Here is a 19,940-nt window from a genome sequence, read left to right as displayed (position 1 = left end):
GGATTTGGTCAGCCATGAGTAGTGTTTTCTTGCATTACTAGTTAAAGTTTTAAAGTTTATAGTTAACTTAGTTATCCTGTAAAATGGAAAAGTCCCCAGATTATTCTAACAATGATGCCTCTCAGGCTTGGAGAGGCCAAGAATGTCCAAGTGTCACACCTATGGATGTTATGTTCTTATGTGTTCCTGAGACTGAAGCTTCACCAAGGTTCCAACATGGCACGTAGCCTGTCTTCATAGCTGAGATGGAAAAGGGACCTTCAACTTAAACCTCAGGGGCCTACCACAGAGCGGATTTTTACTTTAGAGCAAAAGGTGCTGAGAACGAGCCCCTTAGCCCAGAGCCCCTGGCCCTCTACACCCGGCTCCGACGACGCAGCAAAAGAAGGCACAGAGAGATGCATGAAAATTCCAGAAGTGACTCAGCAGTTCAGTCTCTGCACAAGCCACAAGCGTCTCTTTTACACCTGTGCTTTACCCTTTAACTCCATCATTTCCTTCGCTCCTCTCCTTGTCACTCCTAATCCTTATTATGTTTGACAAAATTTAGGGAAAAATATAAGGAAAATGACCTAACGTGAAATATAGAGAACAGAAGCAGTTAGTGTTTAATGCCTAAGAAAGAAGGGGATAATAAGAACCGTGTAAGACAGACACCATAAGCTAAAAAGCACACATCACAATTAGCAAGATAGCTCTAGTGGTTATTTACAGTATTTGGTATTCTGTTTATTTAATTTTGGTCTTGTAAAAGCCTGAATCTTTGTTGATTCCTTGACCTTTTTAAACAACATTCCGTGTGTGTGTGTGTCTCTGTGTGTGTCTGTGTGTAAGATCACGTATACGTACTGTGGCCTCTTTCCTCTTTCCCTAGCATACTGTGGCACAATAAGGCTCAAGTCCAAGTGCTTGGCCACCTGTCTGCCAGCCACCATCACCTTTGCAGTGGTTCGGGCCTGAGCTTTCCCCACAGCTGGAGAAAGACCTCGGGGGGGAACCACATCTCAGTGGAGAAACCACATGGGAGGTGACATTTTTAATACCGGTCACATTTCCAGGGAAAAACAGGGATTACAGGAGTGCAGTATAGCCTGGGTTTTTCACAAGCCTGGTGTTTGAACTTCCATCTGTTCCACGAACGGCTCACAGGGAAGACAGATCTGTTTTGTCAGAGCAGCTGCCAGGCTCTAAGAACAAGCAGTCAGAGAGCCACTTAGGTGAGGACTGAAGGAGGGAAGACACCATTAGTGCTCTGGGATCTTGTCCACTTTCAGGGACGACAGTGCTGAAGGCTTCTTGTAGAAGTAGTTGTAGAAGTACTGAGGCTTCTACAAGATAATGAGATAACACTGACTTTATCTCTTCTTGTCTCTCCCAGCTTTTATCATTCCCTTTTCCTTATTCCCAACTCAGTTTTTTTAATAGATTCTAGAGGAATCATCCAAAACAAAAGTCAGCTCTAGCGCAAAGGCCGGAGTAGTTTCCACTTTGATTTTATTCCATTCCTGAGTTAACATTTTAGGTGTTTCTTCAGAACCCAGGGAATTTATCTCTTCTATGCACTGTTAATCTCCCTTTAAAAAAGAAATCTCTGGAAATTTAATGAGGAATTGTTATTTTTTTAATCTGAGAATAATGGATGGATATGCAGTTAGCATTTCAGAGGCAGTAAAAATAATCCAAAAATGACTGCTCAGATAGACAAGTGTGTCCTCTGGAAACAAAACAAAACAACCCAACTCACTAAAATGGACTTCAGAATCTGAGAAAATGCTCTCTGTCCTCCTCTTTCCCAGGCAGTCGTAGTTTCTTTTATTATTCAGTCATGAATTTTTTCACGAGAGCTGTCTCTTTTCTATAGTCACATTCTTCTCTATCCTTTTTTCTTTCTTTTTTAACTTTTGTGCCTCTGGTCTATATTTCTCCTATTTACAACACCTCTCCATCTTTTTACATTTGTTTTGAGTTTCTTTCATGTCTTCTTCACTAACCCTTTCTCCTTTAATAGACCTTAATATGAAAGTAGATTATATTTTAACTATTTATACAAAAAATTTATGTCCTCTATTCTTAATGTTTAATTCAAAGGTGTTGTAAACTCTACTTCTCTCTGTGCTAATTATGCATTAATTACTTATGTATGAAGTTGTTGGAAAAACTTGCAAGATTCAGACAGGTAATAGTGATGAAACAGCTTTTTTTTAAAATATATATATATGTATTTTAAAATTTTATTTATTTACTTATCTTTAGAGGGGGAGGAGAGAGGGAGAGAAACATCAATGTATGGTTGCCTTTCATGCGTCCCCTGCTGGGAGTTGGCCTGCAGGGAACCCGTCTGCAACCCAGGCATGTGCCCTGACTGGGAATCAAACCGCGATCCTCTGGTTCGCAGGCCCACGCTCAATCCACTGAGCTACACCAGCCAGGGCGAAACAGCTTTAATAAAAGCGGATGGGACAGCACTACACCAATGGGAGAAAGGTACCTATTGCAAAGGTCTGGAGATCTCAGGCCCAAGCTTCTTTGTCCCTCCACTGCAGAATTCCACAGAAAGCTTTGTATCCAGTTCTCAAATCACCACCGTATGCATACGAACACCGTGGTCCCAGGAAGCCTAAGCTCTGCTCATGCTGGGGGCTGCTCAGAGGACGCTGGTCATGCAGGTGCATTCCAGACTGGCTTCAACTATCAAAACTTTCCACTTTGCCAAAATCAACTGCTAGGCATAACTCCCATTCTTTTCACCAAACAACGATGACTGGCTGGTACATTCTACCACAAACAAGCCACAGACCCACGGTGGCAAAAAAAAAATCCACATTTAGTTAGTATATTTTAATGTTTTTGATTAGTGCAGCTCTAGGAATCCTGTAGATAGGCATTTGGTTAATTCAGACCTGCTGGGATTAACCCACAGTATGCACTCTTTCCCTTAAAAACAAAATTCCACTAAATTGCTTTGCTATATATTTAAGCTGGGACAAAAATGGCTTTTTGCTATGAGTCTAAAGTCACTGTTTTCAGAATAGATCTCCCCAAGCCCTGCTTAGACAAAATGGAAGGGGTGAGCTGCTGCGGGCTGCTCTGTGTCCCTCCGGCAGGCCTCCCTCTCAGCCCTCACCTTCCATTTCATCTCCAGGATGGCCCTTTCCACCTCCTCCACAGCTCGCTCTCTCCTTTCCACAGCCCGCTCCCGCCACTCCACTGCCCTCTCCCTCCTGAGAAGGTCCTTTTCTCTTTGGCTGCCCCACAAAGCCAGAGTCCCCACCTGCTCTAGGAGCCTGGCCCAGTCGCCTTCAATGCCCATGGGGAGCTGGGGCCCTGGAGCCCTTGGGTCCTGGCACTGCCCTGCCTGACCGTGGCCACTTGTCTCCAGTTCCTCTCTGTGCATGCTCTTCAGATGCTTCCACAGGGTGGTGGTGTCCACATTCACCCCGGGGCCACGGCTCACCTGCCTTCCACACAGGCGGCAAGTGGCGTATTGGTTAGGGTGGTGCCCAGCATGAGCAGGGGCCAGGTGGAAATACTCCCAGGCCTCAGAAAACCGGGCCCCCTTGTTGTGGGGACCTGGGGTGGACATGGCACTCACAAAGGGGCCAACCAGTTCTCCCGTCTCGTGGATCTCCTCCTCTTCCTCCTTTACCTGCAAGTCCCCTTGTGCATTTGCCCTGGTTCTGTCCTCTTCCTCCTCTTCCCGCCTCATACTGTCTCCTTTTCTACAGCTTTCCTTGAGCTAAAAGTCTTAGTTGAACCACTCCTATGGCTAACTGTGTATTTAGAATGAACTGTGTGGCCACCTCAGAGTAATATGATGTTTTCTCCTTTCTGCTTCACTGGAGAGTTGGGGTGAGTCAGAGGCAAGCAAAATGCTCTCCAATGTTCTCCTGCGTATTCCCTGTGTGTCAAAGATACGTACGGATTCCTCCTTGGCTGGGCCAGAAAGTGAAAACAAATTATTGCAATAATTACAAAGCTCTTCAGTGAACTCAGTGTTCTATGTACATCAAACACCACTCTGGTGTTTTTAAATGTTGAAAATTTTAGGTTTTCTCCAGGCTGCTTCCACTGTCTCTGTGCTTCCGGATACCTGTGAAACGTGTTTGGAGGCAGGATGGGCAGCCTCAGGGTTCAGGCTGTTCAGGATGTCCAAGGCTGGAGCTTTACCAGGTCTTTCTCAATGTAGGTAGCAGCAAGCACAGACAGATGCTCATGTGAGAGAGACTACTGCTTCCTCAGAACTGTTGCAACAAGCAGTCAGAGGCTGAAAAGCCTGCCAGGGTCCAGGTAGCAAAGTTCCTAACGTGAGGTCAGTCTATCCCTAGAGAAGTCCTCTGGGGCTGGAATTCTAAGAAATCCAAACAGCAGGCTGAGCTGTTTTCAGCAGGAGGAGCTGGCATGCACGGAGGAGAAAGAGGTGGGACATATCTCCACAGGCTCAATGTCACCCGGTGGTCCTGGGAAGAAGCTCAGCACACTCCGCCTTCCCTGGCACCATTACCTGCAAAGCCAATAGCTGATAAGACCTTCTGGACAGCAGCCTACTCCAGATGTTTGGCTCATTTACCCTATTTTAAGAGTTTTTTAATGGAATGTTATATTACATTTAAAAAGTAGCCTGACCTCTGACTCCTTATGTGGACTGTTTCTTAAGTGAATGAGAGCCTTATTCATCAAGATTTGCAACTCCAAACAATTGGAAAACACCTGCCAGCCACTAGTGGGTACTTACAGTCACGGGAGGCTCTGGTCCTGTCTCTGATGGCTTGGGTGAAGGGTGAACACTCCGTGCACCATGAATAGCTATTAGCCGGCTCCTGCCCCAGGAGGAGGGTACCTTCAGTTCCTGTCCCCTCCTAGTTTCAGAGGAGCCTTGTTTCCAAGTGGATGTGTCCCTGCCTGTGGGTCTTTCTGCAACAAGAGACACAAATGCACATTTTTTTCCACCCCCTCCAGCACTAAAAGGATGTTCCTGGCAAATGCCATGTAGTAAAACAGCAAATCCAGCACCTACATGTCTCAGTTTTGTTTCCAGGTGACTAGATTATTTGGCTTTCAAGCAAATGAGATTTAAGAGGAAAAGGGTGAATCTGGGCAGGGAAACCACGTACCTCAAGGGCATCTGTGGTTTCAAGTATTTTGTCCAATTGTCAGACCAAGAGTCTCAATTTCGTTTAGAAAATACAGGTGTTGTAAATACAGTAAGTAAAAAGACAAAGAGCTTGCAGGGAAGAGAAGATTAAATTTTTAAAAAACACAAATTCAAAGAAGCATGGCAAATTGAGAAACAGATTTGGAATTGCTTTTTATTATATTACGTAAATAGAGTTGGAAAAGCTGAAATCTTATTGGCTTCTACTTTGAGTTGGAATAAAATAAAGGGATAATCACAACTTAAGCAAAAAGATGTATACATACACATTATAAATAAGTGAATATACATATTATGTTAATTGAAGAAGAAAAACCTGCTAAGAGGAGACAGAAACATTTTAAAGAAGGTGTACTTTGAAGAAAAAAACCTTGCATTATACGAGAAAAGATAGAAAAGGCAAAGTAGAAAACTTGTGGAGACAAAGTAAAATTTCAAATGAAAAGAAAAGGGGTAGAGGAGGAGGAAAGACTGCAAATAGGAGTGAAGAGTTAGTAAAGACCTGGGGAAACTTTGTTTAAGATTTCTCTTTCTAAACTAAAAAGCTAAATGTTTTCAAAATGCGTCTTTGCAAAGCCCTTTAGAAAAAGTTCTGTGCAAAGTTAGGGAAACTAAATATGGGTTAACTGATACATGGTCCCCATTTCAGTATTTCATCCGTGGAAATGAAGAAACGATTAGTTTTACAGACGTATTTGGATCCACTTTTCCCCACTCCTCCATCTCCTGGTGCTCCAAACATCTACTGGCTGGCAGGACAGCATTCCCAGCTCACACCCGGTCGAAGAACCCGTTTCCTTTGTGCATCTTTTCGGATTCCTCACTACCGCCCACAAAGCCCACCATAGAGACTGGGCTCACCGCTTCCCTGCCCACAACGTGCAACTCTGTTCCTTACGTTATTTTCAGATTTCACTCTTCTCTGAACTCCTAAAAAATGTCCAAACACTTTCTGGCACTTATTACATAATTCTTTGTACTATTTATTGCTCACTTATTCCAGGTGGATTTAGGATAACATGTTGCAGAAATCCATGATTTTGCTTATCTCACCGAGGCAACAGGCACACGATGAGTAAGTGAATGATTTTACTTTAGAGCAGAGGAACATGTCACTGGGTATGCTTGCATGTGTGCACACAGATGTTCATGCATAGTTACTTTTATTAAAAATTTAACATGATTTCTTCTTACGCATTTGGGCCAAGTAGAAGTTTGCAAATAAAGACATCTCCATTTGTTCAGCAAACCCATACATGCTCGATGTTTCCTGAGACGTTTGACTGCAACTTGAACTAAGATAGTCTACAGTTTTTCCATTTTAGAGAGACCGGGAGGAGTTTCAGGACAAAAACCATATTCCTAAAGAAAATCTTGGGACATAGTCTAGAGATGGGATACAATATTTGAAATCTGACTTCCATAAAACCTGAGTTCAGAGGATCCATAAGAGCTAAATCTTTTAAACATGTTTATGAAGTTGATGAGAGATGTTTTTCAGTGAGACAGCATCTTTGTGAAATGATGGAACCTGCACTGGTTACTGATATTACCACAGCATCATCTTTGGGTGGGTTAACTGACCACAGAAGAAATGAATCATAAAGGTGGTTAAAGGTTGGCATAACACTTCATATCCTATGACTCTTATGTACCTTCCTGCACCACCTTTAGATAATCATCAGTCTTTGGCATTTTATTGGATTAAATGAACTGAATTCTTTTTTCTTCAATAAATAATAATGTATTTTACGTGACCTGATTTTACTTTTGATTTGTTAGGGCAGAAAGTGAAATAACTTCATAGATCTGCATTCCCGTCACTGCATCCATTCCCACTCTCAAGGGCTGAGTGAGTGGAAAAACTGAGAGCTTTTCCCACTGGGGAGAAGGTTTTCCCAGTGGGAAAACTGGGAGCCGCACTCTTTGCTGCTAACCATCTTGGATACACAACAGATAGCTTCCTTAGGAAGTTGCATTATTTCCTCGAGATTTTTATAATCACACACTGAGAGATGTTACACTATACCTCAGTAGGGTCTCACCAGAGGAGTGTAACTCAGTATGTTTAAATTTGGTTTCTCAGCTCCATCGGTGCAGACACTTTGCGGGTAACTAGTCTGTGGGGAAGCTGGCCCACCAAGAATGATGTACAGTTAACTGTTCTCTGTTAGTTAACTACTAGTTCTTTATAGTCATCAGTTGGAGCATATTTGAGAACTAAGAGCAAGAACTGGTAATAGGTAAAACTATACCTATCTCTTGATGAGAAAACATGTAATCATAAGTGGAATTATAATTTTGCAGTATCTCAGATAAAATAATGAGGATCCAATAAAGTCTTATTGGATATTTTCACCAAGCTATTGAAGAAACCACCATCTCATAAAGAAAAGTGTTGAAAACACAACCTTACCTCTAAACTTCCTAGTGCTGCAACATAAACTACCTAGGTTTCTTTCTCTTTATTTCAATACAATGTGTTTTATCAGGGAATATTTTGGACTGGAATTAGGTAACAGAGTTCCCAATTGTGCCATCAACTATATTCCCCTTTAGCCATTCTGTGAGTCTGTGCCTTGGTTTCTCCACCTGTCAAGTGGCAATAATAAGGTATGACCCACTTACCCTATAGTATTAAGATAATAAAATGAAAAATGAATTAGGAAAAGTCTCTACAAGTCAAAAGTGAGACATTTATATTAAGGTGTTACTGTGGTTATTGCTACAAATAGTACTTTACATTATTTGGGGAATGGAAACAACCAAAGTGTGGCATTTAATCTAACAAAATATTCTTCTCTGACCTCTATTATAGCTTCTTCCGTCTGTCCTTTCATTTCCATTTAGTACTATTTTATTCTGCATGTGTAGTTGTGATTTTCTTCTTTCAAAGCCAAGAATCCAAATTTGCAATATTAGTATTATCCTGAATTCTAGTCATTAATTCATAGCATAAGAGAAAATTTTCATACAACCTCTAAAATGTAAACACTGCATTGTTGAAAGTGGAGAAAGTATTTTCTGCTGATTTGCCTCTTGTGAGGCTCAGCAAGGATATAGGAGTCATTTGTTTCTTCTAAATTTGCAAATGATTTTGTGTCCTGTCTTTGCCCTAGAGAACATTTACCTGCTCATTGAGGAATGTATTTCCTACAGCAAATCTCACATGGTTTACAGACAGTGGCTTTCCTCCAGGTGAAAGAAAAGGTAAGGAGATTGTTCGGTGGAAATGGGGTGGGCAAAGAAAGAAAACAAAGAACGATAAAAATCAAAGTTGCCTAAGATTATCTCCTTCCAAGACAAACATCACCTTGCCTACCTGGTACCACTTTCTGGCCCCTCCAGGAAGACGGGGGTAACATTTCCCAGCATGTAAGAAATACAGTTGACTTCATCAACTTACACATAAACACTAATGTTTTATTTCAGTTGGTAAAAGCAGATCTGTTATATGAGAGCAAATGTTTAACTCAACATAAATTTATTAATACTTATATATTTAATAATTAATACAGCACCACTGTTGAAATCAATAAACATGATTTCTGCATTTTCCATTAAGGACCTGGGTGGAGTGGGAGTTAGGGGAAGTGGAGGACGTGCCCAGGGAGGACTTGGCCCTGTTCACCAGTGGGATTAAAAGTTCCTGGAGCAGGAACACACTGAAACAAGCTCAGGCGCGACTGCACAAAGCCGTAGTTTTTGTAGGTGGGGAACCAGACAGCCTCTGCCAGAACGATCCCAGCCAGTCCCTGCCTGGGCATCAGCTCTGCTCCTTTCTCCTGAGTCATTTTTTCTCAAAGTACAATGTATTTTCAACAGTAACTGCATGGCGTAGCTCTTACTGCATTACTTTTAATTTGAAAAATTAAAGTTTTATGTTTCTGAATGATTGTGTTTATCTACTTGATTCATTTTGAGACTATTACTGGTTTTTGTTATTAGTTCTTTAAAAGCAGTTCACCCACAATGATGATAAAACATGATGATAAAATATGATCAGGATCATATCTGGTCTTTAAATTTTTATTTATTTATTTATTTATTTATTTATTTATTTATTTACAGAGAGGGAAAGGGGGCGAGGAAAAAGAGAAGGAGAGAAACGTCGATGTAAGCGTTGCCTCTCTCACATACCTTAGCCAGGGACCAGACCCACATCCCAGGCATGTGCCCTGACTGGGAACCAAACCAGTGACCTTTTGCTTTGTAGGACTTTGCCCAGTCAACTGAGCCACATGAGTCAGGGCCTAATAATATCTGTTAAATGTCATTATAGATTTGTTCTCCTGTTAAATAATCCCTGATCTGATGTGCCCATTATATTACTGAACCAAAGGGGTTAGTTTGCTTATGCATGTCAAAGCCCAATAAGACTCAAACAGGAGTTTGCAGCAAAGAAAAGTAAAGGTTTATTTAGGGAGTGAGCACCAAGACCAGAGGCACGGATGAGGCAGTACTGTAACAGGCAGTTCTCCAATGGCCTCTAGGTGATAGATTATATAGGGGGAAAATCATTAGTAGTGGTAGCTAAGGGAGTTGGGGTCATGGGCTCTGCTGAGTCATCTGAGCTAGAGCAGCGCGTAGTTGATCATTGCTTCGGGTCTGGTGTCAGCCACGGCAGTGTCCAGTCTGATTTCATGAGCATGTGGTTGGTAGGGATGTTCTGATTTCACAGGCCTGAGGCTAAACACAACTGAGAGTGAGACTGTTATCTTTAGTTTGGCAGAAACTCTGTTATCGTGGTTAACAGACCTGAGGCTTTCTTCTTAAGACAGTTTGATGCTGACCAGAGCCTAATGTCCCAAGGGCTTAACGATTTTTTATTTTATTTTTAATATATTTTATTGATTGTGCCATTACTGTTGTCCCATTTCCCTCCTTCATTCCCCTCCACCCTGCACACCCCTCCCCACCATTCGCCCCCTTTCGTTCATGTCCATGTGTCACAAGTTCTTTAGCTTCTACATTTCCCATACTATTCTTGCCCCCCCCCGTTCTATTTTCTACCTACCGTCTATGCTACTTATTCTCTGTACCTTCTCCCCCCTTCTCCTCCTCCCACTCCCCTGTTGCTAACCCTCCATGTGATCTCCATTTCTATGGTTCTGCTCCTGATCTAGCTGTCTGCTTAGTTTGCTTTTGTTTTAGGTGTGGTTGTTAATAACTGTGAGTTTGCTGTCCTTTCACTGCTCGTATTTTGTATCTTCTTTTTCTTAGATAAATCCCTTTAACATTTCATATAATAAGGGCTTGGTGATGATGCTTCATGATTAAAGGAATGGATGTGCAGTGTGTGCAAAGGTGGAAGGGGCTGGGGAAGGAGGCAAGTGAGTCATAGCTCTGTGAGGCTGGACAGAGCTAGTGTGAATGCAGGAGAAAATTGTATTAAGGCACTGAAGTTCCTGGGCAGTAACAATCGTGCTCCCAACCATAAGGCCAGAGAGTGAGGTCAGATATCTACCAGTGTGCAACTCCAGTTAGTGCTGAGTTGGCAAGTAACAACTTCAGAATGAGCATTTAGGACCTTTAATGTAAGGAAGCTGTGAGAATTCAGAAAGTCCTGGCCTATGGTGACAGATGGTTTTACATTAAATTCTTGCTGCCATGGAAGCTGTTTGGAGGTTGTACTAGCAGTGGCAGTTAAATAGGTTCCTATTTCTAAAAAAGACTCCTGGGACCCAAAATGACAATGGTTGTAAATCTAAAGCTTATTGCAGGAAAAGGGTACAATACAGCAGTGCCACTCAAATAAGAATATGCATCACATGTGCATGTATAGCAAGGGGTCTGTTGATGCCAGGTCTGGTTCTTTGTCCTCTCGCCAGAAGGGGGACTTGGGGAACCACCAATAGGGCACAGAACACCTCACAAGTGGGGACCCCAACATGGAGGCTCAGCTGAGGTCATTTTGTATTTTCCTGGTCACTCAGATATATCCCTGACGTGCACCCAGGCTTCACAGCAGAGCCCTCCCAAGTTCTCTCCAGGGCGGGTGTAATTGTCCTGTCCCCAAACCCCCTGGAACCATGGTTACAAACAAGGCAACACTCTTAATCAGTACATCTCACACCTCGACCCTGGACGGATACCAGGTGGGAACTTGAGCAAAGCAGTTCTGGTCAATTCCAGGCCTGCTGGCACAGACACTCACAGCTCAGAAGCTATGGTTGGACCCCTTTAGGCTCTCCATTACTATAAACCTAACTGTCGCCAGCCATACCTTGCAGGCTTATACAAGAAATGTTAGTGACTAACCTTTTTTTTAATTTGTCTTGTAGAAACATACATTCCTAATGAAGAGAGAAAAGACAAAAGTGGGTTTTTGAACATGAAGTCTGTTTTCACATCGGGGTATGGCAATAACCCAGCCCAGGCCAAAAACCTGACCATCTGGTGTATGGCTCTGATTCCAGTGCCTGGAAATAAAGTGCGGAATATCTCATCTGAAAAGATCACTTTTTCCCTGGGTGAGTTGTCTAATGCATAAGGTGGCCACGATGCTATAAGCTCAGAACATGTCTGATTGGAACACTTAGAATACTCATCATTTCCATATTTTAATCTCAGAAAACTCTCACTATACTACTTAAAATTATTAAATTTCAAAGGAGCAAGTATTTTTGACAAATTGGACACTACTGAAAATAAAAAGTAGCTAACTCTTATTTTCAGGAATTTCATGTGAATACAGCTTTTTTTCCAAATTCCATTAATAATAACTCCTAACTAGCATTTTGTTTCTCTACCATATAATGAAAAGTAACACAAACATATTGATGATCAAGAGAGATCATCATTTAGAATTTTTTTATCTTAAAATTCCTTCTGAGTCACCAAAAACACTCAGTGAGACCCAGGATAATGGGTACACTATGTATGACATATAGATATTTCAGTGATAGAGACTATGTCTTAATGGCTTCGGTCCTGCTACTTGGAAGCACAGAATCTGGCACACAGACGATTTTTATGACCTGAAAATTGATATGTGGTATCATTCTACTTATTACAACATTTGATTAACCAGATCAAACAATGGATATTTTACTACATAAAATATGTGAACAAATGTTTTAACACTGTGACAACAGATTGCCTATAAAAAATGGAAGTTTATAATGACAACTGTCCACCATGCATATGTAATAGTAAAGCAATACCTATGACAGTTAAATAGATTTGAAAGTCATTAATAAAAAAACTCTGCAGAACTTAACATCCATTTCCACCTTCCTATTTTCAGAGACGTATTCTAGAACATACTCATGAAAACCAGAAAAATGGATGAGGAAAAGGGTTTCTCTTTGATTCAAGGCTGTGGTCTGCATCTTGGCTCCTTCCTAGCCCTGTCCAAACACAGGGAGTTGGTTCCTGGGATCACTGGGGGGAGAAGGGCGTGTGGGTGGCCCAGGCAAGGCCATTCCCCACTCTTCAGACACAGTGCTAATCGGATACTGCGGCTGTAGCACCATCCCTGTAGCTCTCTCTGTGTATGTGTATATAAACAAATTGTCACATGAACTGAACAATTAAATTATTCAGAAATGGTCATGGGTTTACAATGAAAGATCCATATGCAACTTTGTCTAATTCCCTAAAAAACAAATACACCTTTTTTTTCTGAAGTGTGGGTGCAGTTAGGGCTGCTGTCTTGGAACAGTGAAGGTAACCGGTTCTCACACAGGGTTGTCAGTAGCTTTGGCAGAACTGAAAGACACAAGCTAAGCACCAAACAACCTCAAACTCCAAAGAGAACCCTATTTCCATCATAGACAGAACTATGTTTTAAAAACTGTTATTTTATTATTTTAAAACTATACTTGCCTTGTTGTTTAAAGACTTTATTTTTCTAGAGCAGTTTTAGATTCACAGCAAAAGTAAAAGAAATGTACAAAGATTTCCCTCATACCTCCCCCCCACACATGCATTTTCTCCCACATTATCAACATCACACTCCAGAATGGTGCGTTTGTTACCATTGAGAAACTTACCTTGATGCATCATCATTATCTGAAGTCCATAGCTTACCTTAGGGTTCATCTCTGGTGTTGTACATATGAGGGACTTCAACAAATGTATGATGACACATGTCCATCATTATAGTGTCATACAGAATTATTTCACTGCACTGAAAGTCCTCTGTGCTCTGCCTATTAATCCCTTTCCTCTAACACCCAGCCCCTGGCAAACACTGAGTTGTTGTTTTTTTTCTTGCCATCTCTATAGATTTGTCTTTTAGGAATGTTATATGGGAATGATACAGTATGTGTGTAGCATTTTCAGATTGGCTTCTTTCATTTAGTAGTATGCACTTAGAGTTCCTCCTTGTCTTTTCACGGTTGATAGCTCAATTTTTATTTTTAGCACTGAATAATATTCTATTGTATCCATGTACCACACTCACCTACTAAAGGACATCTTGGTTGAGTCTAAGTTTTGACAATTATGCATAAAGCTGCTGTAAACATTCATGTGCAGATTTTTGTGTGGGCGTGAGCGTTAGACGACTTCCGTGCATGCCACAGAGCACGGTTGCTGGATTGTATGGTAATGGTGTGATTAGTTTTGTAAGAAACCACCAAACTGTCTTCCAAGGCTAGTTGCGTCACGTGCAGTCCCACCAGCAGTGAATGAGGGTCCCTGTTGCTCCGCCTCCTCACCTGCATTTGGTGTGGTCAGTGCTCTGGATTTTGGTCATTCTGATAGGTGTGTAGTGGTATCTCATTGCTGTTTTAATTTGCATTTCTCTGGTGACATGTGATGTAAAGCATATTTCATAAGCTTCTTTGACATTGGCATATCTGCTTTGGTGTGGGGTCTGTTAAAGTTTGGGCCCATCTTTCAATCAGAGAGTTTTTCTTGTTGAGTGTTAAGAGTTCTTTGCATGTCTTCATGGTTTCAGTTACCTAATATTTTAGATAACAGTACTCTATCAGATGTGTCCTTTGGAAATATTTCCCTCTCATTCTGTGGTTTGTCTTCTCATTCTCTTAAACTACTTTTAGTTTTATGATTAGAAACTGATGAATATTTTTAGGGTAATAAGAAGGAGCACTGATTCTGACACCTAAAGCAACAATAATTCCAGTATTACAGGATAACCCTGGATCTGGTATCATTTTAGGCTCTGAACAGAGGTTATTTTTAAATTTTTATGATGAGTTTTTACCCTTTATGATACAATATGAAAGACAATAAATCTTGAAGAGTCCAGTTTCCCAAAATTATAGCTTACATTCTAGTCACCATGTGACATGTATCTTTGTGAGAGATTTAGAAGATGCAGTTGAGACTCTGTAAAGTGACATGATACATCCCTGCGTCATATTACCCTATTTGTTATACTTCTTAAACACTTCCAAACATGCTTTCTCTGCCTGTGTTAGTACTGCTGGATGCTGGATGAACACTGGAGTAAACATCTAATGATTTGTCCAAGAATCATCGCCTTGTCAAGCTATTGTTGCTGACAGATATCAAGATGAGGATACAGAAGAAAATTCTGTTGTCTCTAAGTGCTAAAGCAGAGAAAATCTGGAAATATTACAGAGCAGAAAATAGATTCAGGGAGTGGAGAGCAGGTTTTGCTGCCTTTTGTTCTCGAAGGAGAGTAACAATGTTGGAATGCTGCAAGATAACAGTGCCCTGAGGTGCTCCCTTCCCCAGCTATCCCCAGTCTCCCAGGAAGTTCAAAGGCTCAATGATTTTTTTCTCTAGAAAACTCAGAAGTGAAAGGGGTCAGGGTGGGGGGTCATCAGTAGCTCAATAGGCAGTTATTTGAGTTACCAAGGCTTGCAGATTTCTATGGTTCAACAGTTAATTTTTTAAAAATATCCTGTCCTGCTGTCCTAGCTAATCAGAATGTCTTAATTTGGAGCACTGCAGTCAAGTTTTTGGCATATACCAAGCATGTTTTGTTTTCTTGAGGTATAGGGGATATTTTCTTCTGTTTTAATCTAAAAGTTGAGTGTGAATACCCCCTGGGATGGGGAATATCCTGGCTGCATCAGCTTCGACAGAGATTTGTTTATTAAATGGATTTCCAACTGTAACTGTTAAGGTCAAGACCTTGGGAATAAAAAGAAAGGTAAGGGCAAACAAGTTGTGTGAGTGTGCATATGTCTTTTGGGTGACGAGAAAGAATTAAAAAGAACCATTGAATATTGGAGTGGGATGTGCCAGACAAATACTTCTTGTGATGTCTCCCATACTCATGACTGATCCTGGGTATCCTGAGTGTATCCGTAAGGGACTTTAATGTAAATACAGATCACCCAAGGATCTTGATAAAATGCAGATTCTGATTCAATAAATCAAGGCGGGTGGGGGAGGACCTGAGAATCTGAGTTTCTATTAAGTTCCTAAGAAAAGCCACGAGCCACATCTCGAGTAGCAGGGACCTAGAGTGTCCTGGAGTTCATTTCCAGGTAGACCAGCTAAGGGCTGAGTCAAGCTCTGAAGAAGCCCTAAAGTTGGCCCCTCTGCCCTATGCTGTCCACTGCTGGTCCTGAGGGCCTGCAGGGCCTGCTGCAGAGCACACACACTCAGGAAAAGTGTTGCTGCATGAAGCCAGCTGCTCACTCAGCCCCTGACAGGTAGTCAATGTAATAGTCTGAAACTTGCTCATGTGTTTTGGCTAAACTCTGTATTTGAGTTTTGGAAAATAATTTTCTCCCATTAGGTTTTTTTAGCTGCTCCTTTGACACCCTCTGAGTTTTGTTTGAACCAAAGCAGAGTTTCTACTGTGCAGGACAATCTGAAACCAGAAGGATAAGTTTTGGCCTTAAGTTTCATTTTAAAAGCTCTGTATCGTTTTTGTCAAAGGGCAAAGAGTTCCTGGGAGACTGGGGAGAGGCAGGGATGGAAGCGCCTCAGAGTGTGGTTATGTTGCAGCCTTTCAACATTATTACTCTTCTCTGGAACAAAAGGCAGCAAACACTGTTCTTCTCTCACTAAAGCTCTTTTCTGCTCTGGAGTATTCCCAGAATTTCTCTGCTTTAGCACTCAGAAGCAACACACTTTTCTTATATAGACAATATATAAACAAGTGGGCATGACTGTGTTCCAGTAAAACTTTATTTACAAACATAGGTAAATGGTTGCATTTGACCTGTGAGCCATAGTTTGCCAACCCCTGCTCTAAACAATCTACAGAGAAAAACGCCTGTGCATTGTTTTTCCAGGTCCATGATCCTCCTGATTAAGGTTCTTACTTTGGAAGATGATGCTTATGATGCACCAGTAGTCAGCTCTAACTTAAGCGGGTCTTTCTTCCAATGTCAAGAAGGAATTTATAGGCTCCCAATCATTATCCTCTTGCATAAAATACAAAAATGCAAAGTGAATAAAACAATTACTTTTCCCGGGCATAACCAATGAGTAATAAGGCCTTTGCTAGGGCAAACTCTGATCACATCAAAAAGATCCTTAGGCTTTTTAAGTTTGAGCAAGTGCACCTAGGAGGTGTGGGGTGGGAAAGTGTTAGAAATGGCAGGCACGAGATCGAGAAGTCACAGAGAGCAAATTGTGTTAGGGAAACTGGGTGGAACTCTCACCTGCTGGACAAATAATGTGATTTGAGAGAGATGTAAAGTGTAACAGGCAGCATCAGGAAATGAAGGTGGGGGATGTGGTAGGGGACAAATCATGATCAAATGTGCGTGTCGTGCTAAGAGGTCCATTTTGTTTGGATGGCATGGGAAGGAGAAGATGGTTATTTTGCCAGCCTATTCATATGCTCTCCATAGAACTGTCCTCCCCCACCTCCTCAGAGATTAATAACAAGGAATCGTTGTACGACAGGCGTCAGAGCCAGCTGTCCCTGCATCTGCAGCCAACAGCAATGACCACATTTCCAACAACGAGAATCAAACACAGATGAACCTAGATCACAAGAAGTTCCTTCCAGTGTGCTATGGGATATCAAGTGACATAACTTAAATACCATATCGTTTGCCCTTAAAGTAAATTACAGAATCAGACCAATAGTGTAATTCGTCATTAAATGTGCAAAGAGTAATTGACATCAGATATGTGACGCTATTCCCAATGCCATTTTGTGTGGAAAGCCACAAACACCCCAGCCCCAGTATCTGCTCCCCGTACTTAACCCACGTGTTCCTCAAGTCATTAGATCCGTTTTGGTATTTGTGGATTGTCCCATATTGTTAATAGGAATATTTTGCAGTAAAATAGTGGAAATTTTAAGGAACTGGCATGGATATGCGGTAAGCCAAATAACGTATTTCAGCCTCTCTTTCACTCCTAGGCCGCTTATCACACAGAGAGAGAAATGTAGCCCAAGTGAAAGTTTTATGAAAAAAACAGACAGTTTAGAAAGAGCATAATACCAACAATTTCAGGTTCATTGGTGTTACTTTAAATCTCATAGTTGTATCATTGTTTCTACTCTTCTGGCCACAGCACTCAGCACAGTGCCTGGCTGTCCACCTATCATCTAGGCTGCAGGCTCCTTAAACATGGCCACATCCTTGCTATCCACCACTACAGCACAATGCCTCACCTATTAAAGGGCCTTCAATCATGCTTTGTTAAGTGAAAGAAAAACAAAAGTTTTTTGGGGAGGGAGACTAAGTCAATAGTTGATCTTTCTATTACAATACTTTATTCATTGTTAAGTGTCTGCTTCATCCTTTCAGGCTCAGTGAACCCTCCAACAGACCCTGTATACAGTGTTACAGAATCTGCCCTCCACACCCAGCCCTCTCCAGCCACCAGCATGTCTCCTACAGGTAAGAAGCTTTTCATACTCTTTTAATTTCCATGAACTATTAATCCTTTAATGAAGTATATTGACAAAAAATTTCTAAAATTTTTTTAGAAATTATCTATAACCATTTCTTACTTCTAACATTTTAGATAAACGTATTAAGTACTATTCTCATGGTTTCTGAGAGTTAGCACAACTTCCAAAGCCCTTCACTTGAAGCCCTGGCAAAATCAGGGTCAATAAGTACTCAGTGAGAAATTAAATTTTGTATTTATTATTAAATAGGTTAATAAATTGACAGTCCTCCTCCACAGCTGTGTTCTCAGTAGAGTGTTTCGGGAATTGATTGTAAATGGAGAGCCTGTAGACCAGATGGAGGTAAATAGTTTTAAATTTAATTTTTTTTGCTTCACATTAATTTCGAGCAAGTTGACTGGTGAGGACTGTGAACTCAGCCTCCCGATGGTGGTATTAACAGTGGAGGTCAGGCTGGGGCAGTGTTGCTGTGGCAAAGAGATGACACTGACTTTCAGAAGTTGACATCGATGCAAACAAATTGTTTATTTTTAAGCCTTTGTGTTTGACCAAGAACCATGGTAACTTTGTCTGATACACACACACACACACACACACACACACAAAATATATGTTTTCTGTAGAGTAGAAATAAAGTTTTCATCCTTAGTTAATTAAAACTATTAATTTAACTCAAAATGAGAACAGGAAGTGGAGTAAAACGGAAGCGGTCGGTGGAGATGAAGGGCTCCTGCAGCCTGTACCCTTTGGCATATCCTCTGCAGCCGTTGTCGCAGGCTGACAGAGCTCAGAAATAAAGAGTGTGGCACAGTGAGAAATGCCTGCGAATCTCCCGTTAGAAATCGTACATTTATCTGAGTTTTCCTAGTTCTTAGGATTTTATCATTTTCTTTTCAAGTTTCTTTTTCTTTCACTTCTAATTTATCACTCAGCAATAAACCATAGTAGATTATAATATTCTTCATTTAACAAATATTAGCATATTCAAGAATAAAACCTTGCATGTCTACATCACTCTATGAATTACTTATTTGTTGTTCTATAGCAAATTACCTCAAAACTTAGCAACTTGTAAAACATATATTGTCTCAAATGGTTTCTAGAGCCCTGACTAGCATACCTCAGTGGATTGAGCCCAGGCTATGAACCAAAGGGTTGCCAGTTCAATTCCCAGTCAGGTCACATGCCTGGGCTGTGAGTCAGGTCCCCAGTAGGGGGCGCATGAGAGGCAACCACATGTTGATGTTTCTCTCCCTCTCTTTTCCCTCCCTTCCCCTCTCTAAAAATAAATAAAATATATTTTTTTAAAAAATGGTTTCTAGGGGTCAGAAATCAAGGTCAGCAAACTGGATGGCATGGCTCAGATTCTCCAATGAGGTAGTAGTCAAGCTGTTGGTTAGGGCTTCAGTTATGTGAAGTCTTCACAGGGTGGAGGGTTCAATTTTTAAACTAGAGCATGTTGGCAGGAGGCCTCAGCTCCTCACCACATGCATGGCCTTCCCATGGGGCTGTCACAGAGTGGCAGCTGGCTTCCCCTGGACCAAGTAATTCAAGAAATAGGGTTAGCAAGACAAAAGCCACGCTGCCTTTTTAGGATCTAGTGTCCAGAATTGCGCACCATTACTTTTGCTTTATTCTGTTTGTTGTTAGAAGCAAGTCACTAAGTCCAGCTCATACTCAACAAGAGGAGAATTAGGCTCTACTTCCCACAGGGGAGCATATCAAAGAATTTGTGAACAAATTAACACCATCACAGTCACTTAGAAAATATTGGCACAAAAAAATGTAATGTGGCTTGATCTTCTTTATTATAACAGATAGAGAGAACAAGCATTATTATTCCCATTTTCCAGGTGGAAACACTGAGATGCTGACAGAATAAATGGTCACATGATAGTAAGTAGACAAGCTTGTATTCACACCAAAGTCTTCTGATGCTAAATCTGGTTCTCACTATATGAGATACCATGTTTTCTCTGTTTGATCTAAACACTGCATAAAAACAGAAACGTATTT

The 19,940-nt window shown here is 41.2% G+C and overlaps 2 protein-coding genes across 4 annotated transcripts in view; one reads left to right on the top strand and one right to left on the bottom strand.

Moving 5' to 3' along the window:
• The window catches only part of CD96 (CD96 molecule), an 86,124-nt gene that overhangs the window by 29,882 nt on the left and 36,302 nt on the right, over nucleotides 1-19,940 (top strand). For all 3 annotated transcript variants that reach the window (XM_037055493.1, XM_037055483.1, XM_037055477.1), the window contains exons 6-8: nucleotides 8,272-8,362; nucleotides 11,437-11,625; nucleotides 17,818-17,910. In XM_037055493.1, the coding sequence (XP_036911388.1) occupies nucleotides 8,272-8,362; nucleotides 11,437-11,625; nucleotides 17,818-17,910 (373 nt within the window). The remainder of the gene's footprint in view (nucleotides 1-8,271; nucleotides 8,363-11,436; nucleotides 11,626-17,817; nucleotides 17,911-19,940) is intronic.
• Nucleotides 3,050-3,992, bottom strand: ZBED2 (zinc finger BED-type containing 2). Its single transcript, XM_037055504.1, has one exon. The coding sequence runs from the start codon at nucleotides 3,704-3,706 to the stop codon at nucleotides 3,050-3,052; it is 657 nt and encodes a 218-aa protein (XP_036911399.1). The 5' UTR covers nucleotides 3,707-3,992.

Source organism: Sturnira hondurensis, unplaced genomic scaffold, assembly GCF_014824575.4.
Source record: "Sturnira hondurensis isolate 20B ecotype Veracruz unplaced genomic scaffold, ASM1482457v3 Scaffold0000880, whole genome shotgun sequence".
Taxonomy (NCBI): Eukaryota; Metazoa; Chordata; class Mammalia; order Chiroptera; family Phyllostomidae; genus Sturnira; species Sturnira hondurensis.
Note: the sequence above shows the minus strand (reverse complement) of the source record. Positions and strands in the feature narration are given on the sequence as shown.